Source organism: Kogia breviceps, chromosome 8 (assembly GCF_026419965.1).
Source record: "Kogia breviceps isolate mKogBre1 chromosome 8, mKogBre1 haplotype 1, whole genome shotgun sequence".
Classification (NCBI taxonomy): domain Eukaryota; kingdom Metazoa; phylum Chordata; class Mammalia; order Artiodactyla; family Physeteridae; genus Kogia; species Kogia breviceps.
This window is the reverse complement of record NC_081317.1, coordinates 7,203,945-7,222,456: the sequence shown is the minus strand read 5'-3', so window position 1 is coordinate 7,222,456 and position 18,512 is coordinate 7,203,945. Positions and strand designations below refer to the sequence as shown.

At 54.6% G+C, this 18,512-nt stretch overlaps 1 protein-coding gene across 9 annotated transcripts in view; it reads left to right on the top strand.

Annotated features, from left to right (window-relative positions):
- SPTAN1 (spectrin alpha, non-erythrocytic 1) overlaps positions 1-18,512 on the top strand; it is a 60,084-nt gene that overhangs the window by 39,232 nt on the left and 2,340 nt on the right. For 4 of the 9 annotated variants that reach the window (XM_067040593.1, XM_067040592.1, XM_059072548.2 and 1 more), the window contains 21 exons: positions 418-517; positions 639-836; positions 939-1,085; positions 2,152-2,255; positions 2,361-2,523; positions 2,919-2,933; positions 4,601-4,732; positions 5,005-5,142; positions 5,943-6,047; positions 7,922-8,130; positions 8,966-9,086; positions 9,271-9,392; positions 9,669-9,801; positions 11,510-11,608; positions 13,099-13,258; positions 13,878-13,954; positions 14,592-14,801; positions 15,163-15,459; positions 15,860-15,972; positions 16,247-16,264; positions 17,414-17,476. In XM_067040593.1, coding sequence (XP_066896694.1) covers positions 418-517; positions 639-836; positions 939-1,085; positions 2,152-2,255; positions 2,361-2,523; positions 2,919-2,933; positions 4,601-4,732; positions 5,005-5,142; positions 5,943-6,047; positions 7,922-8,130; positions 8,966-9,086; positions 9,271-9,392; positions 9,669-9,801; positions 11,510-11,608; positions 13,099-13,258; positions 13,878-13,954; positions 14,592-14,801; positions 15,163-15,459; positions 15,860-15,972; positions 16,247-16,264; positions 17,414-17,476 — 2,724 coding nt within the window. The remainder of the gene's footprint in view (positions 1-417; positions 518-638; positions 837-938; positions 1,086-2,151; positions 2,256-2,360; positions 2,524-2,918; positions 2,934-4,600; positions 4,733-5,004; positions 5,143-5,942; positions 6,048-7,921; positions 8,131-8,965; positions 9,087-9,270; positions 9,393-9,668; positions 9,802-11,509; positions 11,609-13,098; positions 13,259-13,877; positions 13,955-14,591; positions 14,802-15,162; positions 15,460-15,859; positions 15,973-16,246; positions 16,265-17,413; positions 17,477-18,512) is intronic. The other 5 variants (XM_059072551.2, XM_059072549.2, XM_059072552.2 and 2 more) reach the window with 3 other exon arrangements.

Below are 18,512 nucleotides of genomic sequence, written 5' to 3'. Positions count from 1 at the left end.
GGAGTCCGGCTTCAGTCACTGGTTGGGGAACTGAGATCCCACGAGCCACACGGCCAAAAAAAAAAAAAAAAAAAAAAACTTAATCCTAAAGAAAAGCGTTTGCGTTTGAAGCTTTAGAAAACATAACCACAGCTACTGTCTGTAAGAACCTGTTATTCTGTAGGGTGAGAAGATCTTAGTTATAAACCAGTTCATTTTTCCTCTGAGGAATTCTTGATTTTTTTCTTTCTATTTCAATAAGACAAACAAGAAGCTCTGAAATACTTTGCCTGGAGTTCCAGCCCCGTTCAATAGATTAACTAGATGAACCCCAAGTAACCCTCTGAGATAAAGAGTTACGTAGTTTCTCCCTTTTCCTGGGCAGAGGCTGCTTGCCAGGTAGCGTAATAGCCGTTCCTCTGTGGATCTGCTTTCCAGGGACCTCATGTCTTGGATCAATGGCATCCGAGGGTTGGTGTCCTCAGACGAGCTGGCCAAAGATGTCACCGGAGCCGAGGCCCTGCTGGAACGACACCAGGTAGGTGGGCCTGCTGAGCAGCAGAGACGTGGTTGCCCTGCCAGGCCGGGAGGACCTTTGCGGTTGACGTGAGAGTGGGCAGCTCCTGCCAGTTACCTAATCCCTTCTCTCCTCTTGGCAGGAACACCGGACGGAAATTGACGCCAGGGCTGGCACTTTCCAGGCATTCGAGCAGTTCGGGCAGCAGCTGTTGGCTCGTGGGCACTATGCCAGCCCCGAGATCAAGGAGAAACTACACATTCTAGATCAGGAGCGCGCAGACCTGGAGAAGGCCTGGGTCCAGCGCAGGATGATGTTGGATCAGTGCCTTGAATTGCAGGTACACGTGCTGGGCAGTAGCTTCCTGTTTGCTGCAGGGTTTCTGACCGGGTGTCTCGTTGCCACAGGCTCTGTCCTCTTGCCTGCCCCTCCCCTCCTCTAGCTGTTCCACCGGGACTGCGAGCAGGCCGAGAGCTGGATGGCTGCCCGGGAGGCCTTCCTGAATACCGAGGACAGAGGGGACTCGCTGGACAGCGTGGAGGCCCTGATCAAAAAACACGAGGACTTTGACAAAGCCATTAACGTCCAGGTGAGGCCTTTGTACCGTTCCAGGTTGACGTCTTCTGTCTCTCTGTTGGTGTATTCTCCGTTCAGTTCTCAGGGACTAGAGGAAAAAGTAGTTATTGTTTGCCTCACCCAGCTGCAGAGAGCTTTGGTAGCATCCTCGGGTGAAAGTACTTGGTGTCCGCTACAGAGGAAGCAGCCTAGTCCCCACTGGGTCCAGTGCAGAGCTGTGCAGTCTAGGAAAAGTGACGTACATTAATAGTTTTTTAAGCTTTCTGTATAAATTCTGGCATTTCTGAGGTTTTGTTTGTTTGTTTGAGGCATGCTTTTAAAAATGTTCATATTATCCAATTTGTGTCTTTTTGTGTGTTATTTATTTATTTTTGGCTGCGTTGGGTCTTCGTTGCCGCGCGCGGGCTTTCTCTAGTTGCGGAGAGTGGGGGGCTGCTCTCCGTTGCGGTGCGCGGGCTTCTCACTGCGGTGGCTTCTCTTGTGGCAGAGCACGGGCTCTAGGCTAGTGGGTTTCAGAAGTTGTGGCTCACGGGCTTAGTTGCTCTGCAGCATGTGGGATCTTCCTGGAGCAGAGCTCGGACCCGTGTCCCCTGCCTTGGCAGGCGGATTCGTAACCACTGCGCCACCAGGGAAGCCCATTTCTGAGATTTTAATAACAGAAATGCCACAGGGAAAAAATTTTATACCGAAAAGGAAGAAAAACAAACTTATGGGTAGGTAAGTGAATCCATGAACGTAAACCAGAAAGATGCAAAACTCTTTGGCTTATAGACCATTTTGTTGAAAATCGGACAATGTTTACTTATGAAACCTAATTTTGTACGTGATGTCTGCTGGTGCTCAAGCCCCAGCCCCACCCCAGCGTGACCTGGAACCTTCTTGAGTTAAACTCTAGTCTAATAATGATTGAAATCAAGCTTTCCTCTGGCTTTTTACACTCCTGCTTCTAGAGTGTCAGTGTATTCTGATCCCATCACCAGCTAGTCACCCAAAATAACCGTTCTCTTCTCGAGACCTGCAGTCCAGGCGAGGCGGAGGCGTCTTGCCCGCCCTGACCTCACGCCTCTGTTGGCCCACAGGAGGAGAAGATCGCCGCCCTGCAGTCCTTCGCCGACCAGCTCATTGCTAGCGGCCACTACGCCAAAGGCGACATCTCCAGCCGGCGTAATGAGGTTCTGGACAGGTGGGTGGCCTGTGCAGCCGACGGGCCTTGCCGCCCTTGTGTGAGCGGCGCAGCCTGTCTAGTTCTGTGCGGTGCTCACCTTTGCTCTCGGTTTCACTTTCTCAGGTGGCGACGTCTTAAAGCCCAGATGATTGAAAAAAGGTCAAAGCTGGGAGAATCGCAGACTCTCCAACAGTTCAGCCGGGATGTGGATGAGATTGAGGCTTGGATCAGCGAAAAATTACAGACTGCAAGTGATGAGTCATATAAGGATCCTACCAACATCCAGGTGAGCTGAACAGATGAGCTGTTTATCTACGAAGTAGCCTGTGTTATTGAGTAGATCCTGTTAAAATAAGGTATCTTTAAAAGAGGGAGATACCTCTAAGACAACTTCCTCGTACCCCCAGTGATGCCAAGAAAAAGTATTTTAATAAGATGAACCAGCGGGAAAGCCTCACCTAAATGATGAGAGCCGTTTCGGAAGCCACTTTCCTCATTTGCCTCTGTTGAAACCATGTGTGCTATTAAAGAGTCTGCAGAAAAGGCCCCCTTGTATTTGCTGTTCCCGAATGCTCACCTTCCCGGGGGAAGTATGACAGCAAAATGAGTTTCTGTTGAATAGCTGATACGCATATTCACATAAGTGTACTGAACTCTTGTTATTTTAATCTATTTTTGTAGCTTTCCAAGCTGCTGGTAAGTTTTGTTGTTTTTTTTTAAGAGTTTTAGTTAAACGAGCTCCAGTGTCTGTGCTCCTGTGTGTAGATTCTCGCAATTGTAGATTCTGCCGGTGTCTCCTCATCCACGCTTTTCATTTCTAATCATCCGTCAGCCTCCATTCAAGCGTCCCCGTGGGATGTGGCTTTCTCTGTTGTAATCAGCCTGCAACCCTTCACTCCTCCTCCCCCCTCCCAATTTATCCCTTAGGCAAGTTCTGTACAATGTTTGATTTGGGGGGCCAGTAGTTGACTGCTTTCTTTTAAGAGGTGTGCTTCTTTTAAAAAATGAAATAGCTTTTTCTGTGTAAACTTGGGTTCCTCTTGCTCTGGGCTCGTGGCTCTCGGTGGACTAGGGCCAGGGCCAGGTGTGAGAGTTCCATTGCCCATGTAGTCTGGCATCCAGAAGTGCTGCTCACTGGAGAGGGACAGCTAGAGATCCACGGAGAGGCAGGTGATCTGCTTCGTAAGCCTGAGAGGAACTGGGGGTGAGAGGTTACGATAAAAGTGAACATTACCCAAGGGGCAGTGAAAGAGACTTTCCAGTCAAAATGTAGCTTAGAAGTTGCCCAAGTGGCAGCTTAGGCATGTGGATGCCTAAGTGGATGGAAGAAGTGACGAGATAGAACGGAAGGGAACTGAGCCAAAGAACGATCAGAACAAGAAACAGAAGAAGAGGGGCTTTTGTCAGGGTGCGTGGGCATTTGAGACTCTCTGTTTCTGCAGTTGGGCTTGGGCGCAGAGTTGGTGCGAGGACGCTTCATGTTGGTGCTGCGTTTCGCCAGCCACATGGCTCCAGCTTTTGACAGTTGCTGCCCCTGAAATGAAACATTTGATGCAGAATCCTTCCCCAGTTGTCCTGCTTTTTTCCGTTTAGTTCTTTATCCCCCATATCACAGTCTCGCCTGCAGCCCTGCGTTTCTCACCCAGAACTGCCCCACAGCTGCGTCCGCCCTCTTGTCTCCATGGTGCCCCCCAGCCTCAGATGCGCATCGCCCTCCCAGCCCTCTCTTCTAGCAAAAAGAAATTCTTAGCTACAGTCAAGCCTGGGTTTTCACAAATCCAGCAGTTTCGATTGATTGCAGCTGCCAGGTGAGGAGCCGGCAAAGCCAAGGTTTGCGGCAGCTGTAGCCTTCTTCTCTGTCGACGGAGGGAGGCTGGCCCCTCGGATACCTTGTCCCATGCTGCCTGCCACCTTAGGTGATGAGAGGGCCATGCGTGTGTTGTTAGTTAGAGCTGCTTTCCATAAGGAGAAAGCCGTGGATGGAAATCGATGCACAGGTAGATTCAAAACTACAGTTGGCCGTTACCAGCTCCTGCAAAATGTTAGAAAGTGTATAATTCTAGGATTTCACTCACAGACAGCTAGTCCAGCTGACTGAGGAGTTGACTCAATTCACCTACGCCTGAGCTGGTGCATTTCCTTTCTCCCAGCTCGGACCTTCTGCTGAACTTCCATCAGACTGACCCCTAAAGTATTTCGCACAGATTCTGTGATCCCCTTCTATAAACATGTCGACACTTGCCCCTAGTTCCTCAAGTCTGCTACTACTCCCTCCCTTCTGAGAACCCCTTCTCCCTGAAAAGACAGAGCCTAGCGGGACCTGGTTTCCAAAGGTTGTGGCAGGGTTTCTTTGGTGTTTTCAGAGCAAGCACCAGAAGCATCAGGCCTTCGAAGCAGAACTGCACGCCAATGCGGACCGGATTCGAGGGGTTATCGACATGGGCAACTCCCTCATTGACCGCGGGGCCTGTGCCGGCAGCGAGGACGCCGTCAAGGTACACGCCCCCCCCCCCCCCCCCTCCTCCTGGCCCGGGAAGAAGAGGGGCTCGATTTGACTTTCCGCGTTAGCGTCAGCTCGGTGATGACTCTGGAACGCAGTCTTAGGAAGATAAACAGAGGGCTTCTGGCCGCGTTGCTGAGGGGATGCTAGTGAGAGTGGCTCCCGTGAGCATCTTGCGTCCTCCTCTGTGAGGGCGTCAGGCCGGCTTCCAGAGGGGGTGCTGGCCGTGGAGTTGGCCATCGCCAACGGCGCCCTTCCCTTGCCCAGGCCCGCCTGGCCGCCTTAGCTGACCAGTGGCAGTTCCTGGTGCAGAAGTCAGCTGAGAAGAGCCAGAAGCTGAAAGAAGCCAACAAGCAGCAGAACTTCAACACTGGGATCAAGGACTTTGACTTCTGGCTCTCTGAGGTGAGGCCACGGGGCTTCCCTTCCCCACTGGAGGATTCCGTGGAAAAGCAGGGCTCTCCCGACGTCCCCTTTAACAGAAATCATCATCAGGCGTGCGCTGTGTACTCTGAGGGGTTTGTAGTCAGAGGGAGGGAATGTTTACAGAAGAGAGGACTTCTCTCTGGTCGGACACGGGTCACTTGTTTCCACAGGAGAAAACGCAAACGGGAGTGGGTGGTGGGGTCTGTGTGCAGGCCGCTCTCACGGTGCCCAGATAGAAACCCGCACAGCAAAGAGCCCGGAGGCCAGAGTTAGTCCTGCGGTCTCTGTAGACTGTTCAGGGAGTACAGAAAGTAAAAAGAAATAAATTTTTAAAGACCTCTATTCTGTATCTATCTGGTCTACACCTGTTTCCGTGACTTTTTGTGTAGCTGTACTTTTATGTGCATTTGAGCTCATAGTGTAATTTTTCACCAGTATGTATCGGTGGTGTTATTTCAAGTCATGAAAAAGTCTTCCTGAACGTTTGAGTAACTGCCTTAGACCATCACAGAGTTAGGCCGTAATTCAACCATTCCCATACCGTTGGCCACGCTGGTTCTCCCAGCTTTGGGGGATACATTTTGCTGCAGTGAACATCTGCGTACGTTAGTCTTTGCCCGAGCTGCTGCCTCTCTGCCCAGGGGAGGGTCCACGCCAAGCCGGCACAACAGCAGTGTGTGGTGGGGGGGTGGGCCTGGGGGACGAGTGGACACCCTGGGTTTGCCAGGACACGGGATGTGCTCCAGACAGCAGCCTTCCCTTTCATGTTTCATTGCCAGGTGGAAGCCCTGCTGGCCTCTGAGGATTACGGCAAAGACCTGGCTTCTGTGAACAACCTGCTAAAAAAACATCAACTGCTCGAGGCGGACATCTCTGCCCATGAGGTAAGCAGGGGGGGGCGCCAGGCCGGGCTCTGGGACACGGCCACGCGTGACTCTAAGGCAGCTGGCGCATTGGGTGAGGGACGGTGACGTTCATCCCTTAAAGCCAAGTTGCTCAAACGTGTGGTCTCAGGGCCATTTTGTTCTCTGAACTAGTATTGAGAGCCCCGAGGAGAGTCAGTTATGCAGGTTTTATCTGTTGGTATTTGCCGTTATTAAAAATTAAATTTTTAGAGTTAAATTTTTAAAGTAATTTCAAAAAAATTTAAAAATTATTTCCAAAGGTTACCTACTGTATGATTTCATTTATATGATATTCTCAAAATGACAGATTATAGAGATGGAGAACAGATTAGTGGTTGCCAGGAGTTAGGGACAGGGTAGGGGTACAGCTGTAAAGACGACAAGGAAGTTCCTTTGTGCTCGTAGAACAAGGTCCATATCTTGATCTTGGCGGTAGTTACGTAAATCTACACATATGATAAAACTGCGTGGAGCTACATGCACATACAGAGACACACAAATGCATATAAAAATTGGTGAAATCTGAATAAGGTCTGTGAATTGTAGCAATGTAAGAAAACTGAGAAAAATGTATTAATTTAAAATAATAAACCCATCACAAGTTAACGTAAGTGACGTTTTTTATGTATAATGTCTCTGTTTTTCCGAAAACAAAAATATAGCAAGAAGAGTCACACTGGTTACATTTTTTGCAAATCTGTTTGATGTCCAGCTTGATAGAAGACAGCTGGATTCTTATAGCTGCTTCTGAATTCAGTTTGTTGTGTGTGATGAAAATACAGTCTCACACAGGTAGAGGAGGGAGTAGTATTTTAATTCAGATAATTGTAGATACTTTTTGATACTACATCCAGCTCAGTAAGTGGTAGTTTCTAAAGGTTAGTTGGAAAGTGGACTCTGAAACACTGTCAGCTTTTCATACTGTTTATATTTAAATCCACTGGTCCATCTTGGACTTTGAATGGATCATTTACTCATGCCTGAGGTCACAGAGTCATTTGGGAAATATTGATTCACAGAGTTTAGATCTTCTAAATGTTGACGCATGTCTGTATGTGGCATCACATCACGTTCGTTACCATCGCAGCCAGTCTCAACGGAAACATCTACACGTATCAGGAAGCTGTCAGGCTCACGGAGGTGGACGCCAAGTTTCCAAAATTCTAATTTCCTTATGAAAGTTGGAATTTTATCATTAGCAGCAAACTCAGTTTCCTTAAAGTGATAGGTTCACTTTATTCATTCTTGACAAAGTATTTGTCAGCTCCCAAAGTCAGAATGACCATAGTCTGCCTGTCGGCTGTTCTTTCAAGTGAAACTGACGGTCCACCGAAGAAGTGGCCAGTTCAGCTGGGAACATGTGCTTCTCCTCAGCACAGTCATTGAGCTTGACGGCACTCGGCAGAAGTGCTTTGTGTGGGTTCGCCATTTTATCAGATAGGATATTAAAACGGCACGTACTCAAAGATGGAGACTCAATAAAATTAATAACTTTGCTGCTTTTTAAAGGATGTTCTTAAGTGAAACAGCGATTTCTCCTGGGAGTGCGCGGCAGTGAAGAGTTGGATTTCTGCTCGTAGTTTCCCACTGCCTTGAGCAGCGCCACCCCTACCGTGGACTTTGCACCGTCAGTGCAAATGTTCACGCAGTAAAAAAGGCAGATCATGTTTTTGTATTGTTACGAAAGTAGTTTTGATCTCGTAGAACTCTAGGGGTCCGCATAGCACACTTTGAGAATAACCTGAATAAATCTTAAACCAAGCCGTCAGTGAAGAAGTCCCAAGTTCTGATTTACAAGCAGATATTCGTGGGTGACCCAGCTCTCTGACCCCTCCGTCGTGTCCACCGCCCAGGATCGCCTGAAGGACCTGAACAGCCAGGCAGACGGCCTGATGACCAGCAGTGCCTTCGACACCTCCCAAGTGAAGGACAAGCGGGACGCCGTCAATGGCCGTTTCCAGAAGATCAAGAGCATGGCGGCCTCCCGGCGAGCCAGGCTGAACGAGTCCCACCGCCTGCACCAGTTCTTCCGGGACATGGATGACGAGGAGTCCTGGATCAAGTACGCGCCCCACTCCGGGTGCCCTCGGTGCCCTCGGAGCCTTTCACGGAGGGCGTTAGGAACCCCGGGCTTATCCTCTCCTGGACCGTGGTGGTGAGACGGGAAGCGGGTCAGAAATGGCACGGACTCGGCAGCTGTGCCCGGCTGGTCCCAGCCTCACCGCACGGCCGCGGTGAGACGCCCCGGCTTCCCCTCCTGGTGTCTGGGCATGCGGTGACAGTGGTCGGCCACGGCCTCCACGTGGCGGTGTGTGTGACGGCGTCCGGGGCTTGTCTAGCCCCTGCCCTTAGGTCACTGGCGACGTTAGTGAGTTCCCATCTGGGAAAGATGGTCTGATCTCCTGGGGGAGATTGCTGCTTGCAGGAAGAAAAATTCGTCTTGTTTGTTTTTATCTCCCCTCCCCCAGAATTTCATTCTGCCTTTTCCAGATGATGTAGCCTGTAAACAGACCATTTTTAAGGACAGGATCCTCTCAATTCACTGCCTTAAAACACTGTTTACATTAGCATTCTCACGTCACCGCGTGTGATACGTGTGTGTTTGATCAGGTGGGACTGATAGGGCGACAGCAGTGGCACCTCGTTCTCCAGGGCACCCCGACCCTTTGCAGAGTCGGACACAGGAGGTGCTCCTGGAGACGTACGTGGACACTGTTCACTGCGGAAGTAGAGGCTTTTTCCCCCAGAAGCCTGGCTTCTGAGGGACTTTTCCCGGCGAGATGGGTAGATGCAGGTGGAGGACATCACGGGGTGCGTGAGCTTCACGCTCTTTGACTGCACGTCTCCAGCTGAAGACACGCAGGTGCAGAGGCTGACCGCCCGCCTGTGCTGCCCAGGGAGAAGAAGCTGCTGGTGAGCTCAGAGGACTATGGCCGCGACCTGACGGGCGTTCAGAACCTGAGGAAGAAGCACAAACGTCTGGAGGCAGAACTGGCTGCCCACGAGCCGGCGATTCAGGTGAGGATGGCCCCTGCTGGCCGAGCGGGCAGCGGGGCTTGAATGGGCCCAGGGGAGCGCATCTCACTGAGGTCTCTACAGTGGTTATGGCCCCTCATCCTACAGCGGGGTGGAGAGGCCTGAATTTGATTGTCGAGGCCCTTTCCTGGAAGCATCTGTTGATCCAGTCGTTCTCGCCTGTCAGGGTGTCCTGGACACCGGAAAGAAGCTGTCCGACGACAACACCATCGGGAAGGAGGAGATTCAGCAGCGCCTGGCGCAGTTCGTGGAGCACTGGAAGGAACTGAAGCAGCTGGCGGCCGCCCGGTGAGCGGGGGGGCGGAGGAGGGCCCTCCTGCACCCCCGGGGCCCTCTTCGTGGCTGTGCCAGCACCGCGGTTGGCTTGCTCTGACACTGCTCCCGTTACGTGAATCCGGACCGAGCGTGTATGGTTCCAGAATTGCGTGTTGGACCAGCACTCTCTGCTTTGGATTGGGAGGAGGGCTCGAATGAACCGTTTACGTCCCACACTCACCATTCGTGTTTTTAAGCATCCAGGTTAGAGGAGATTATGGCTGATTTTCTACTGTCCCCTGTGATTAGGGGCCAGCGGCTAGAAGAGTCCTTGGAATATCAGCAGTTTGTAGCCAACGTGGAGGAGGAGGAAGCCTGGATCAATGAGAAGATGACGCTGGTGGCCAGTGAAGATTATGGAGACACTCTTGCTGCCATCCAGGTCGGAGAAACTGGAGGCGCTGCCTGCTTCTTCCCTCCTAGCAGCTGCCGGCTCCACCCATTTCCTGCCAGCTTGCTCGGTGGCCGTGCTCTTACCCGGAGAGCCCTCGGAGCTGGCGGCCAGCATCTCTCTGGCTGGTCTCGGTCCTCAAGGTCCCACGCGAGAGGCGCGGCCCCTCTGTAGGCAAAATTGGGGTGACTTTGCTGTCGGCCCAGCAGCACGGTTGGTATCGCTAACCACAGGTTACTAGTACCCTGTTAGCTTCCTGTGGCTGCCTTAGCACAGTACGCCAAACGGAGTGGCTTTGAAACAATGGAAACTTGTTTTGTCCTCGTTTGGGGGAGCTAGAGGTCTGTGATCAAGGTGTCAGCAGGGCCTTGCCCTCTCCGCAGCTTCTAGGAGAGGACCCTCTTCTTGCCTCTTGCAGCTTCTGGCGGCCGGGCGCGTGGCAGCGTAACTCGAACCCCCGCCTGTGCTGTCACATGGCTGTCTTCCCTCTGTGTCTTCGCGTGCCCGTCCCATTCTGTCCGGGTGTGTCTGTGTCCAGATTTCCCTCTTCTTATATACGTAGGACACCAGGCATATTGGATTAGGACCCACCCTGATGACCTGTCTTAACTTGACTGCATCTGCAGAGAACTCATTTCCACATCCCTAGGTGCCAAGGTTTGGACCCATATCTTTGGGAGGACACAGTTCAACCCGTAACATGTTTCCTAAATACATTGGTTACCTTCGCTGTGTCACAGCCCTAAAAACAACAGTTTATTTCCCACAATTCTGTGCATTGATGGGCATTGCCTCTGCTGCTCTCACTGGGACCCCCTCACACAGCTGCCCTGAGGCAGAAGGCAGCTGGGCTGAGAGGTGCACGGTGACGTCACTCAAGTGGCTCCAGCTGGGACGTCTCAGTCCCCGCCACGTGGCCTCTCACCATCTGGCAGCTTGGATCGGCTTCTTCAGGCAGCATTCAGAGGCAAAGGCAAGGCTGCAGGGATCCGAAGGCACAGCCTGTGGGACAGAGCAGCCCCGGGTCCCGGAGGGGGGGGGGGGGGGCGACTCCCCTCTTCCTAGGAGCAACCGCAGGTTGTGGTCGGGTGTCCCTCCGTCCGTGCCGCCGGCTGCGGAAGCAGAGTCAGCGTCCCCGAGAGTCAGGGCAGCCCCAGAGCTGCGCTCCTGCCGGTGGGAACCCTGTCCGGCTAGCTGGGGGACGCAGGCAGGAGGCAGATGCGGTCGGTGCCTTCCTGCCCTCTGCATCGCTGTGTCCCCGGAAGCCGACACCGGGGCTGTTGTGTGCAGCACTTCGACTGTACGGAGGAAAAGACAAGATTTGGGAGGTCCCTCAGGAGATGTGCTCGGGTTAAACCTTAGGGTGGGTGGCGCTGTTCCGTTGGTGCGTATTTTAAGGTTGCTCGGTATCCATTCTGTGGTCTCCTACAGGGAAAGAGGGGCCTGTGCTGGTTGGCTGGCAGGAGCTTCACCCCTTCAGAAAGGCCTTCCCAAGCCCGCCCACCTCTGCTTATGCTCGCGGTGTCCTCATTTCACTGTTTTATGATTTCCTATTTATTCTGTATCTGTCTGTTGTCTTAGCCCCAGCCGGAGTGGGGTGCATGTGAGGGCACCTTCCAGTCCTGCTCCTCTGTCCCCGGGACCTGGCCCACCGCACATGCCAGGCTCTCGGTAGCGAGCCTTGCTGTTTCCCCTCCAGGGCTTACTGAAGAAACACGAAGCCTTCGAGACAGACTTCACTGTCCACAAGGACCGGGTGAACGACGTCTGCACTAACGGACAAGACCTCATTAAGAAGGTGAGCCTGGTCCACTGGTAAGACCCTCGTCTCTCGCCCCGGGACACCGCGTGCTGGTGCCACAGCTCCCTGCAAAGCTCCTCCCCTGGGATACTCACCGAACAGAGGTCTGCGTGGAGACCAGTAGCGGCTCCATTCCTGCGTTCCGTGTTTCACTGGATATTTACCCCCTTCTTGAAGCCAGTTAGTAAAGCCATTCTGCAGCAGTGGTTTTTCTCTGCTTTAATTAAGCAAAGAAGCATCCCTGCTGTGACATTGGCATTCCCACGTGTTTGCTCTTCTAGTTTACTTCTCCAGGAATACAGGCTCTTTATAGAGGTGGTAGAAAACACGAGTGCGCAGATCAGAACAGTCCCCCATAGCACCACCGCCAGAGACGTGACCCCAGTGAGGCCTCCGTGCCCGGCCCTGCAGACCGCCCTCATGCTGAGCCGCCCACCGGGTTAAACGGCGGCTGCTCAGTGGGTGTGCATCGCTGTGTAGAACCTGGCCGCCGTCCAGGATGTTTTATAAACGTGTCTGTCAGAATCACAAGGTTCATTTCATTCAGACAGCTTTCTAGGGAGAAAGCAAAAAATAAGGGGTCTTGGTGCTTTCTCAGCCGCGGTGAAGTCGAGTCACTCCCCAGTTGAAATCCAGGCTAAACGCGGTGGCGCCATCTGTCACGAGGTCCCCAAGACATGTAGTTGCACAAGACAAATGACTTCTGTCGGCTCAGGTTTCCTGTCACAAACACATAATGAGTAAATAAAATTCCTCATCACAGAATTTGCACTGGTGATCAGGCCTTAAGCTAGGGATTTGGTCCACAGGAGGTAACTGTAGTTAAAATCCGTGTTCACTGGGGAGCTTTTCTCCTCACTCTCGTGGGCAAATAACCTAACGGAGACTAATTTCAGATACGGACCGTGTCCGCGTAGATGAGGCCTGAGTACGACTCACCACACGCAAGTGCGCCCCACCTGTGAGATGACGGCTTGTGAACGTCCTTGGCCTTGTGGCAGAGAGCCTGGGGCTCTGTTTCCCAACAGCAATCTTCGTTTCCTCCCTGAGTTTCTTGCTAAATTTTATGCTGACTTATGGTCTGTGTTTTCACATACAGTCTTAACCGAGACTGCATCCCAGTGTTTGGGGCTTAATAATTTTTAATGTCCACAATGAAAACATTGTTCCAAGCCATTGTTTTTACTGCGCACGCATGGCAGCCACGGAGTCGTAATTATTGAGGCTCTTCCTAACTCTTTGCTGCCAAAGATGACACTGATGAATGCATCGTCGCGACTTAACATTTTACCACATTCCTCACTGTTACTTGCCAGTGCTCCTCTCTTTAAGGCTCTTAGAAAAGCCTTCCCCCGTTCTCCTGGCGGTAGGCAGGGGAGCACGGCCTGTCTCAGAGGTTGCAAGCCTGCCTGCGCCCCGCAGGGAGGGTGCAGATCGGGTAACCGCAGCAGGGGCGAGGCTGACAGAGTGCCTTCTCCACGGCCTAGAACAATCACCACGAGGAGAACATCTCTTCAAAGATGAAGGGCCTGAACGGGAAAGTATCAGACTTGGAGAAAGCTGCCGCCCAGAGGAAGGCAAAGCTCGACGAGAACTCGGCCTTCCTTCAGTTCAACTGGAAGGCTGACGTGGTGGAGTCCTGGATTGGTAAGCGCGGCCTCGGCGCTGCCCAAACCTCTTACCCTCCCGGGCCGGGAAGATCGTTCAGAACCACAGCCAGTCTGCTTCCTACGCAGCTGCTGGAATGTGAGCATATCAGAGACCCCTGCCGCCGGGCAGACCACTGGTGGCAGCGGAGACAGGGTCCTGAGGCAGAGAGCCGAGCCTCAGGGGTGCCCCTGGGCCCGCACGAGGGTTAACAAAACAAAGGTCCTGTAACACTGAAAGGAGCAGTGGGCACCGCAACACAAACAAGGGCCACACGAGCCCGACCAGCCCGACCAACCTGCACCGGCACTGCCCCCGAGCTACACGGGTCCAGGGCGTGATCCGGCCCCCAGGCGAGGAGGAACTGCACTGATTTCAGGACCCACGTGACCTTGGTAGTTGCTGTCGCATCAGTAGCGACTGAACAGCATCTAGGACAAGCTGGGGGGGCCTGGGTTCAGGGAGGAGCCAGCTCGTTTGGGTTCCGAGGCTGCCGTCAGTAGTCTTGGAATTCAAATGTAAGCAAAATGATAGGTGCCTCGCTTTTCCTTTTTCTTCTCTTCTTTTAAATTTGTTACATTGAGAAGGGATGGTTGATTTCCCATGCTTGGTTTTCTAGGTGAAAAGGAGAACAGCTTGAAGACAGACGATTACGGTCGAGATCTATCTTCTGTCCAAACTCTCCTTACCAAACAGGTCAGTCGTGGCTACTTTGTGGATTGATTGAAATATACTCAAGTAGTACTTCCTGGTGAATGAACGATGGTCAGCATCTTTCATTGAGACATTTGACTATTTATATTAGGCCCTAGGGGCCAGCAGTAAACAAGATACAGTCCTGGTCCTCAGGAAGCTCTCAGACTAGGCCTCTGAGCTGCAGCCTGATGGGTGCTACCAGGGCTGAGCACAGCAGGATGTGGACTTCACTCGCGAGGCGTCTGACTCAGTTTGCAGCAGGCAGGCGTTGACGGGAAAGTCTTCCCAGAGGAGGTGACATCCAAGCTAGATCACGGAGGGTAAACTGAAAGTGGTTGGGGAAGAGCTGGGTGGGTATTCTTGGCAGAGGTAGTGGGGAGAGCCTGGGTGCCTCAGCCCGAGGCTGAAAGCAGGGCCTGGGAGGAGCTGCCTCAGTGACCTGAGGTCTGGAGGAGATGCGGCGAGGTGTGACCAAGGTGTGACCAAGCGTCAGGAGGAGGTGGGGACTCGAGGCTGACAGTCTGGCCCGGGCAGCCGGCTGGACAGATGCGGGTGCTGTCCGACCTGAGGCGCCAGAAGGCGTACGATCTCATCTCGGTGCGGTCCCTGCATGTTGCCTTCTCGCTCCTCGTTCCAGGAAACCTTCGATGCTGGCCTGCAGGCCTTCCAGCAGGAGGGCATCGCCAACATCACTGCCCTCAAAGATCAGCTGCTGGCCGCCAAGCACATCCAGTCAAAGGCCATCGAGGCCCGGCACGCCGCCCTCATGAAGAGGTGGAGCCAGCTGCTGGCCAACTCAGCCACCCGCAAGAAGAAGCTGCTGGAGGCTCAGAGTCATTTCCGCAAGGTAAGCTTGGCCCCGGCCGAGCTCATTCACCTCAACGCATAGGGAAAGCAAACCCCTCTCCCGGGACAGAGGTTCTGCACGACGGGGGTGTGGAGTCAACGTAAACCAAGGGAAATGGGCCCTTGCCTTCACGAGGCTGCTGCTCGGAAGCTTCCGGGAAGACTGAGCTTGCACGTCCCAGGGAAAGGGGAGCAAGGGGAGAAAGAGGGAGGACTTTTCAGCAGTGGGAGAAGGGCAGCAGAGAGCCGAGCCGAGCCGAGCAAGCCCAGCACGCTGGGCACTCACACCGCCGCCCACCCGCCCACCAAGGATGGTCCATACAGCCCTGCAGCGGCGCTGACTCAGTCTCCTCTGCTTTCAGGTGGAGGACCTCTTCCTGACCTTTGCCAAAAAGGCTTCTGCCTTCAACAGCTGGTTTGAAAACGCAGAGGAGGACTTAACAGACCCGGTGCGCTGCAACTCCCTGGAAGAGATCAAGGCCTTGCGCGAGGCCCACGACGCCTTCCGCTCCTCGCTCAGCTCGGCCCAGGCCGACTTCAACCAGCTGGCCGAGCTGGACCGCCAGATCAAGAGCTTCCGCGTGGCCTCCAACCCCTACACCTGGTTCACCATGGAGGCCCTGGAGGAGACCTGGAGGAACCTGCAGAAGATCATCAAGGTGCCCTTCTCCGCTGGGCTGGGTGGGGCCCTGGGCAGGGAAGCCCTTCCTGGCTGAAGCGTGAGGAGATCGGGCAGGAAGCGCGGTTTCATTCATCACAAGTCACCCTGTGTGGGGCCCGCAGGCCCGCGTGGTTGTGATCGGCCCTTCCCCCCACCCCCCCACCCCGCTGTGTCTTGCAGGGTCTCTAGGGTAGCGGGCTGGCGAATGCCTCCCAGACGCCTTCCGTGCCGTCTGTGGGTTGAGGTGAACGGCTCGTCCTCCCTGACCCCCCGAGTAGCTTCAGAAAACTACTCCCTGTTCCTCTCAGATGTTGAGGCCAGCCGGTCAGTGGCTGAGCCTCGAGCCTGTCCGGGAAGCGGGGCGGGGATGACACGCCTCTTCCTCCCTCGGTCCTTAGGAAAGGGAGCTGGAGCTGCAGAAGGAGCAGCGCCGGCAGGAGGAGAACGACAAGCTGCGCCAGGAGTTCGCCCAGCACGCCAACGCCTTCCACCAGTGGATCCAGGAGACCAGGTGCGGCCCCGGGAGTGCTCGGTCCTGGGGGCTGAATGCCCAGGCCTCGGGCTCCAGAGTGTGGAGAGAAGGGTTAGGAGCGCCGCCCGGTCTGGCTGCAGCCATAGGGGCGGCAGCGACGGTGACCGGGGTACGGGGTTGAGCGCAGCGTGGGTACTGATGACCTTGGTTTTGTTTCTCTTTTCTTTCTTGTGTCTGCCTCCGTCCCCCACCTCGCGATGCTGCTCTCCGGACACCACCTTGTCTCGTGGCTGCTTGGATCCCATCTCTACAGAACGTATCTCCTCGATGGGTTAATATTGACTTCTTACTTCTCCGGGCTTGGGGGTGTGATGGTGTCTAGTGTGCTCGCTCCTCTGCCCTTTGTCCCCTCGTTGGCCTGGCTTGCAGGGGATCCCAGAATGGACCTTCCTGCCTGGGGCAGGCTGCACGTCCCTGCCCTACCCTCGCCCCCTTCCCTGGCACCCGTGGCCCACTGTCCCTGACGGCCCGCAGTCCCACCTTCCTGTTCAGATTCCAAGGGTTCTCTTAGGGAATAAGATGGGGCCAGAAGGCCAGAGCTGGAGTCCAAAGCCTCGGAGAATCCCCATGCTTATTCAGCCATTGGGATTATACCGGCCTTCTTTTCTGCCTGGTTCCCCCACGTGTCTGTTGGGATCATGTTTAGTGCCTAGGAGGTCATGGGCGTGAAATAGGATGGCATTGTTGAGGGGCTCCAGCTGGTGCACTAAGTCCCCGTCTGTGCACTGACCCCTCCTCCCCAAGTGCCCCCACGGAGGGCTGAGGCTGTCTTCTGCCTCAAGAGGAAGCCCAAGTGCTCAGGGTTTCTGGGCGACGGAGAGACACAGGACTTGGGAGGAGCCCCGAGAGGAGCAGGGCCGTCCTGCCCGGTGCCAGTGGGGTCTCCCCAGGAGGCCTTGGCCTCTGCCCGGATCGGGCACCCTTGCGTTCTCTCCCGGGACCGTGGTGGCTTAGACTAGCGCTCCCGAGGCCCTGCAGGCAGGCACGTCAGGCGTTAAAGGAGGCCGCGGGAGCAGCGTTCCCCACACCCACGCGAGCACCTGCTGAAGGCAGAGCGGGGCGGGGTCCTGGGAGCGCAGGTTCAGCTCGAGCTCCTGAGCTGCCCTGGGGTCCGTTCTCCTCCCCGGTGCCCGTGGCCGTGTCTGCTGGCATCGGACTTGTCTCCACGAGGTGCCATGCTCCCCTTACCATGTGGCTCCTCCCAGCCCTGTCCCGTCCTGCCCGGTCCCCGTGCGAGCCGCCCAAGGCTGCCTGCCCTCCCAGGCCGGCCGGCGGCTCGGCCTCCACCACGTCGCTGCTGGGCGCCAGGTGGCCCTGCCGGTGCACTGTCCAGCCTGGGCCCTGTGGTGTGTGTCTGTCTCGGTGTGCTCTTGCCTCCCCTTCCTCTGGTGGATTCACTTGGTTTCTTTTCTTTGAATAGCATAGCGTATCGTCGGGTCATTCGTGTCTGTCAGTATGAAGTTGGGGATGATCTGTCTGGAAGGTTTTTCTCCTGTTTCTCTTCGTACCTCGCTGTGGTTTTACCAGTGCGCTCTTGACTTCCCCGGGCGGCTCTGCTTTCTGACTAACCCACCGCCCGTGGCCGCGTGGGAAGGAGGGCTGTGTCCTCCTCCCACCGCACCAGCACCCGGCCTGCTGCCCCCAGGTCCTGGGGGTGTGCTTTTCCTGGGGGGACGTGGCGTGACTGAGTGTGACCTGCTGGGGTAGGAGGAAGCCTGGTGCCTTGCCTTGCTAGAGCACTTTGAACCTGGGGAGCTTTCACAGCTAACGCTGGCTCGCTGGGTGTTGAAAGGAGGGTAGGTTGGGGCAAAGGTGGGTACAGGGGAGGCCGGGTGAAACCCCCCCCCCCCAGGACACGCACACAGTGTGACTCACCCCTGCACGTAACCTCGTTTGTCTTCGTTCACTGGTAGCCTCTGTGACCTCACACTGTTCTGTCGGGAAGGTAGAGACTCCCCAGAGGCCCCCTGCTCCTCAGAACTTAGCCCTGGAAGGAGCCTCTGGTGCTGTGTCTGTAGGTGATAGAACCTGAATCTGGGGCTCAGTCACAGCCACCTCTCCTTTGGGCAGGACCAAACCCAAATCTGGTCATGATCCTCACACCCCAGTTCCCATGTCAAGGGGTCATCTGACTGCATCTCCTCTCATTGCTGTCACTGAGCCTAGAGTGTGGCTCCCCTCCTCAGGAGCCTGCAAGAGACTCCGCGACTTCTGGGGTCTCCTGCCTGAAGGGTTGCACAGGCGTCCTTCTCCCCCTGCTTGCAGAGGAAGCATGCTGCCAGGCCTGCAGCCCCTCTCTGTTCCCGTGGAGGAACTTAAAATCAGTTCCTGAGGTACCCTTCAAGGGCCTAGCTTGGACCGGGTACCGTGCCACAGCCTGGGTGGGCCTAAGGAGCCAGCCACATGGAAAGGGGTCCCAGCTGGGGAGCAGGGAGCAGGCTGGATCGGAGCTCAGCCCTGGCTTATCAGTTGGCCTTACCAGGTGGCACACCCCATCAGGCAGCAGCTTCCCAGAAGTA